Here is a 7,648-nt window from a genome sequence, read left to right on the forward strand (position 1 = left end):
TGTAATAAAGATAAAATCAAGAAATAAAAATGCTTATTAGGAGCTGTCACCTATCAATTTCTAAGCTCTGATAATCTTACTATCTTTCATTTACCATCTATTAAGAACTCACTGAAGAAGGAATCTGACTGAAATAATGAATCAGATAATATTTTATATAGAAATTTAGAGATTTCTTTCTATTCTTATAATTATTAAATGCAAATTTTAAGACTCATATGCCTTTACTATCTGTATAAAACTTACATATAAAATTCCTTATCAAATTACAGATTTTTTCAACTGTCTGACTTAGGGTAAATATTTAGTCTTGATAAATGTTAAGTAATTAAATTTCATGTATTTCAAATCGTTCTAATAGATGAAACTAATTATTATATTATTTACATTTTAGATATCAAGAATGGCAAAATCAGAATCGAATTCTTGTACGACATAGATCAGATACATCTTATGATCGTGATCGCCCATCCTTTTCAAAGAACATTCAAACAAAAGACTTCAAGAAATGTAGAGAGTTAGAACCTTTAACATTAGAATATCGGTCAATGTACCAATTTGTACCTCAGCAATCTCACTTACAAAATAATTTATCACATAGAGACCAATCCAATATTGGTGAAATGCCAGCAGATAACATTGATGCACAGCAGTCTGGTGATTCTCGAGATTCTCATGGACTTTTAACATTATCTCATGAACCAAATTCTTCAAGTCAGTTGCACTCTACTGATCAATCTGCAATTAGTCCAGGTTTGTGTATGTATACAAACAAGTCTATTTCAAAATATTTTTAAAATATAAATGTTAAATAATTTTTAATTTGATCATTTTTTAGTATATTAAAGCATATATTAAAAACTAATTATAATAATATATGAAAATAATTTTATTATTTATGTATTTTTATTTTTTTGTTTCCTTTATAAACATCATTTATTATGTTCATTATACTGTATTTAATAAATTTATGTTAATTACCAACAAAAATTATTTTAAATTTGTTCATAGTGCATGATTAAAATTAAAAAAATTACATTTTAATTAAATTTATCTAGAACGTTAATTATTTTTTAAATTTACACTTAAATATAAATGATTGGAAATGTTTTTTAAATAAAATTAGGACTGAAACTAATAAACTCAGTAAAAGCATTATTTTCATTTTGGTAATATTTCTATTCCTAATGAATCCATAAGTCTTACCAATTATTAACACTGATTACTTTTCTACTTTAAAAACTCTCCTACAAATGATTCCTCATGTAGAAGAAATAAAATGATATATGTATATATATATATTAGTTAAAATTAACCTGTTAGAAATTTATTAATAATTTATGTTAATTTTTGTTCCAGATTTTCAGTGTTTCTGAAGTACAAACTTCTATAACTGAATCATTTGTTATGATACTTGTATAGCTATTTAAAGGCAAAACTGATCCAATCCATATATTTTCAAAATATTTATATTGTTTAAGAAACTTATTAAATAACTTATAACTACTACCTTTTAATTTAAATTCTGTGATACAAAGAATTTAAATCATAAAAATTAGTTAAAAGTCAAACTAACAAAGCAATTTCTTTTACAATTTATAAATATTTGTATTAATTAACCAGTTTTATTTAAATTCTTTTTATAAGTGAACTGAAAAGGAAATAAGAAAAAGTTTTTTAGTTTTTTAAGAAAATTTTAAAATCTTTATTAAAGAATCTATTTTAAATCTGTTATAAATATTTTATGAAAATATTATTCAATTTATTGAAATAACAGTACCAGAATACTGTGTATTATATAGTTTTCTCAATATTTATCCATTTTGGGTGAACTGAACCTGCTATAAGGTAGGCCAATGTGGATGAGGGATGTGAACTGATGCCCCAACCTATGAACTGAACTATGAACTGATGCCCCAACCTCTGTCTATGAAAAATCATCAGGATTCAGATCAGACTGAAATCTAGATCCCTTACAGCAGTGTTTTTCAACCACTGATCCACAGACTGATGCCAGTCTGGGAAAAAAAATCTTACAAGTCTGCAGAAAAATACTTGACTGTACTGAAACTGACACAGTTGATTATAGATGACATTTAAATAGTAATCTAGAGTTACTGTATGTACTTTGTTATTTACAATAATTTTAGGTAAGCATATATAAGCTTGATAAATAAGCAAAATTTATAAGATCATATAATTACTTGGTCCATGTGAAATTATCCATAATTTTACTGGTTCTTGATGAGAAAAAGGTTGAAAAACATTGCCTTCTGATATGCTACTGTAATATTTATTTTCAAAAGTTTATAAACTTCAGATCACCTTTTGAAAATAGCTTGTAAATATACTTAAAATATAAAAAGATTTATATTCTGAATTTATACCAATTATTCTGAAATACATTAAAAAAAAAACTTTAGAATAAATTTTAGTACTCAAAATTTTTTATCTTTGAATAAAAGCAAAATTATGATTTTCAAAAATTATATAAAAATTATATGGATTAACTAACTAAAGTTATAATTCATTATAAATAATCTTTTAATTAAAAAAATGCAATTTCAGCTTCATACAGATTAGAAGAGTTGCAACAGTCATTGTTAGCAATGTCTGCTCCATCCTATCCACCTCCACAGCCACCACAACCATATGCTCAGAGTACTCCAAATCAGGTATGAACAGTGATCACAATATTCTCTACACTAAAAATAGTATTAAAACAGTACTTTTGAATCAATGAATATATATAATTTCTGTAATGGAAAGTAGAAACATATACCCTGTACATACAGTTAACCCCCACTAACTCATAATAGGGGTGAAGGTTCGTAAACCTAGACAACCTAGGTTTATGAACGTTTGAGGTAATGAGATGTTTTCTCTGATGACATGGTAAACAAGAAGGTGGGTATACAGTAGAGTAATTTATTATGTTTAGCTCTAAACAGAAGTTTTACAGAGTTTTAGTAGGATAATTATACTGCTGAATTTATTACTTTTCTGGCTGTTATATATAACAGAGAGAAAGTATGGTGATTGGTCAAAAAAATTACCCCCAAAATTTTTACATTTTTGGGTTCAAGACATTTTGAAAAGAAATGCAAAAAATTTCAGGGTTTTTTTCTGTATGTATGGATGTTAGTTCATGTGGGAGGGCAAAATTTTGTTCACCCTGTTTGAAGCTTAATAACTCCTGTACTTTTTGTCAATAATTTCTGAAATTTTGCAGGGAGATTTGTTTATTAGTGGGATTGATACTATTAAATTTTGGTGATTTATAGACTGATGGGGTGGGGAGATAAAGGGGGTTGGGTATCTCCAGTAGGGTCAGACTTAATGACGATTTTACTCGTTATTAGCATTTATAATTTTTTGTAAAACTCATCCCTATCCTCAAAACTAAACTTTCTGCCATTTTATATTAGTTAAAAATATAAAAAGTTTTTAATAAAATATTATAACAGATGGTGCCATCAAATGTTGCCAGGAAAGTTAAGCAACTCATTGCTGTTTTTTTTTTTTTATAGGAAATGAACTCAAATTTTATGACAGTATACAGCATTATACTTACTAACTCTAGTAATATAATGCAGAATATTGCAGACTTCCAGATATTTCAAACATTCATTAATTATTATTTTTCTATTGACAAAAAATTTTACTTATGGTACAATTTTTCAAAAAATTTTGTCAGAATTAGGCAAAGTCCTAGTTGTGGGGTCCATGTTAAAAATAAAAAACCAGAATTTATTAAATTATTTCTTTTAATCTTAGATAAAGGCTACATGATGCAAAACAGAGAAAACGAAACTGAAAACATCAAAAAATGTCAGTGCGCCATCTGCGCTTGAAAACAAGTATATAAAAAATACAACAAACTAAGTACTGTTGGCAGATTATACTATCAAATTATTTAACCCTACCCCTTAACATGTGATTGGTGTTGCTCATCTACAATCTATTCCCAGTTTTTTGAGACAGAACTGGTGTTTAGATCCTAATAATCCATTTTTCATAATATTGGCCGGCATTTTTTCACATGACATATACAAAACAAGTTTTTCCATCATCAACCATATGAAATGATGTTTAATATCAATATTTTTTGTTCTGTTATGCATCATTGAATTATCGGACAGTTTAATTGCTCTTTGATTGTCATTGTAGATTTCTGTTGTTTGGCCTTTTTCATGTTTAATTTCCTGAAGTAATCTACTGAGATATATCGCTTCCTTACAAGCTTCAGTAAGACTCATGTATTCTGTCATTGAAAGTGCAACTATATGCTGTTTCCAGCTTTCCCAACTAATAGCACCATCTCTGTATGTAAATAAATATGATTCATGATTCTTGAGATCTCCTCCCCAATCTGCATCCACATATCCTATTATTTTGGGATGAGTCATTTCTTTTATAAACCAAACTGTGATTTAACATTCCTTTTAAGTATTGAAAAACATATTTAACACTTTTCCAGTTTTGGTCTGAGCACTTTGTTGAACTGACTTAGAATGCTTGTCACATGTGTAATGTCTGGTCAAGTGTTTACTGCAAGGTACAGTACATATATTATTAAAGTAATAAAATAATCACGTGGCATATCCAAAAGTAATTAATAACAGTTTGATGTCAATATTAATTGCAAAAATAATACATAAAAGTAAGAATAATAAATATAACACATACCAACATTAATAATATTACATTACAAAAGATATTATATCTTATACAATATATAATATAAATATAGACATTTGGTTACATATAATAATAAACTATATGAAAATAATTGAGAAAAATTACATAATAAATAAATATTACATTATTTCTTATTTACCACCTTAAAAACATGTTTTTGGTTGTTCCTAACGGCTTCTAAAAAGTTTATTTTTTATTATTTCTTCGTAAAAATTTTTACATTTAATTTTTATGTTTCTGCAAATTAGTAGTTCAGCTTTAACATTTTCTGTTGTTAATCTGTTTCTTTTATCCCACCATCAGTTATTCATTGAAGAGATATCTTTCAACCTACATATTAGAAGTTGGAATGCTAAATATAAATTCAATTAACCTCTGAATGTTTGAAAAATTTCCCTTTTTAATATAAATGTCCATAACTATGAATTATTTTTTCTGCTTTTAATTTGTCCTCCACAATTCCTACTCTTTATTATGCAAAGTTCATTAAAAACATCTGAAAACCAGACAAATTAATAATTAATCTGGACCATGAATTTAAAAACTGGCTTGTCCAGATGAAAACTCGCCTGGTAGCAACACTAGTCAAGAAAATTTAATGTCTAATTTTTCTTAGATTTTATTTTATTTACAAATTATAAAACAAGACAAAATAAATGAAAAACACAAATACATGTAAATAATTAACTAATGAATAAGTAATTAGAGAAAATATATTCAAAATATTTTATTAATAATAACAATAAATTCATTTTATTAAGCTAAACAAAAATTAATTTAAATACAATATACTCTTATTAATTAAAATCCTTCCTAATTTGAAGAAACTTTATTCATATTTCTGTAAAATTGTTACATCCTAAAAATATAAAATTAATTTTTTTTTTTTTTGATTTTTCATATTAAAAAAAATAATATTAATGTTATATGTAATATATGTATTAATGTAATAATGTAATATATTAATGTTATATGTAGTATATATGAACCAAAATGTTTTAAATATATGTATTTGTCTATAATTTTTTTACTTCCTTCTTGTTTATGTATAACCCTATTAATCTGAGCAATGCTATACAATAATTAGTTCAGATTAGCAAGAGTGCACTATAGTTATAAACATGCAACTGTTTAATTGTTAACATTGAACTGTTTATATGGTACCAGACGAAATATCTATCAAACTTGGGACCAGAAATGGGTCAATATTTCTGGATTTTCCAGTTTTCTGGACACAAGCTAAATATATAATTAAAATATAAAATTAACAATGTAAAGTAAAGAAAGAAGTTGCATTTAATACATTGTATGCCAATAGTCATACTTGAACTGGTGTCATGCAACATATATGCTAAAAAAAAAAAAAAAAAAAAAAATTTAAATAAAAAAGTAATTGATCATTATAAATATTTTCAATATAGTTTTTAATCTCTCTTCTGACTAGTTTTTATTTATATTCCTGCTAATAGCTTAAAGACACTATTTTGAAAGAATTCATAGCTTGCATTGTTGTAATCATTATAGATTAAACTAAGTAATGTGCCTAATACAGAGTTATAATATGTATTAAAAAATTAATTCAAATATAATTGAATATTTTAAAGAAATTAACAAAAAAAGTTTTATTTTTGAAATCAGATAAATATAAACAATTGCCATATAAATAGCATTAGTTATGATTATATATAATTTTTGTTTCAGTAATCATTTTTTAATTTGACTTTTTATATTATTTATATAAATGTTTGTAAAAAATTTAATTAAAAAGTTTTGTATTTAAATTAATTAGATAAAATTTAAAATAATTCATTTGATTATAGCAAAATAACATTAATTTATCATTGAATTACAGCATTCAACTTTATACCTTAATAATAATAATGTAGCTTTAAAAGAAAGAAATGAAAATAAAAATTATTACACTTTCACTGTTGTTTTAATGTGATTATTAGAAGAATTTTGATTGACTGTTTGTTTGAATTTTGAAACTTTGAATTTAATATGTTCTTAATATAAATTTAAACTATAATAACATTGAACTCAGAGAAAATATATTCTATTAAGACTATTTTTGATGGCTTTGAAAAGTTTTCAATCCCAAAATTTTTTAAATCCCAAAAGAAAAATGCCAAAAAATTATGACAGATCTGTCATAATTTTTTGGCATTTTTCTTTTGGGATTTAAAAAATTTTGGGATTGAAAACTTTTCAAAGCCATCAAAAATAGTCTTAATAGAATATATTTTCTCTGAGTTCAATGTTATTATAGTTTAAATTTATATTAAGAACATATTAAATTCAAAGTTTCAAAATTCAAACAAACAGTCAATCAAAATTCTTCTAATAATCACATTAAAACAACAGTGAAAGTGTAATAATTTTTATTTTCATTTCTTTCTTTTAAAGCTACATTATTATTATTAAGGTATAAAGTTGAATGCTGTAATTCAATGATAAATTAATGTTATTTTGCTATAATCAAATGAATTATTTTAAATTTTATCTAATTAATTTAAATACAAAACTTTTTAATTAAATTTTTTACAAACATTTATATAAATAATATAAAAAGTCAAATTAAAAAATGATTACTGAAACAAAAATTATATATAATCATAACTAATGCTATTTATATGGCAATTGTTTATATTTATCTGATTTCAAAAATAAAACTTTTTTTGTTAATTTCTTTAAAATATTCAATTATATTTGAATTAATTTTTTAATACATATTATAACTCTGTATTAGGCACATTACTTAGTTTAATCTATAATGATTACAACAATGCAAGCTATGAATTCTTTCAAAATAGTGTCTTTAAGCTATTAGCAGGAATATAAATAAAAACTAGTCAGAAGAGAGATTAAAAACTATATTGAAAATATTTATAATGATCAATTACTTTTTTTATTTAAATTTTTTTTTTTTTTTTTTTTTTATCTTTTC

General features: G+C 24.3%; 1 protein-coding gene across 1 annotated transcript in view; it reads left to right on the forward strand.

Annotated features, from left to right (window-relative positions):
- The first annotated feature begins 257 nt into the window (after positions 1–257).
- Positions 258–7,648, forward strand: part of LOC111624046 — a 21,721-nt gene continuing 14,330 nt past the window's right edge. The window contains exons 1-3 of the mRNA XM_023366825.1: positions 258–296; positions 395–753; positions 2,569–2,675. Of these exons, the coding sequence (XP_023222593.1) occupies positions 549–753; positions 2,569–2,675 (312 nt within the window). The 5' untranslated portion in view covers positions 258–296; positions 395–548. The remainder of the gene's footprint in view (positions 297–394; positions 754–2,568; positions 2,676–7,648) is intronic.

Source organism: Centruroides sculpturatus, unplaced genomic scaffold (assembly GCF_000671375.1).
Source record: "Centruroides sculpturatus isolate CEXI.00-Female unplaced genomic scaffold, Cexi_2.0 scaffold323, whole genome shotgun sequence".
Classification (NCBI taxonomy): domain Eukaryota; kingdom Metazoa; phylum Arthropoda; class Arachnida; order Scorpiones; family Buthidae; genus Centruroides; species Centruroides sculpturatus.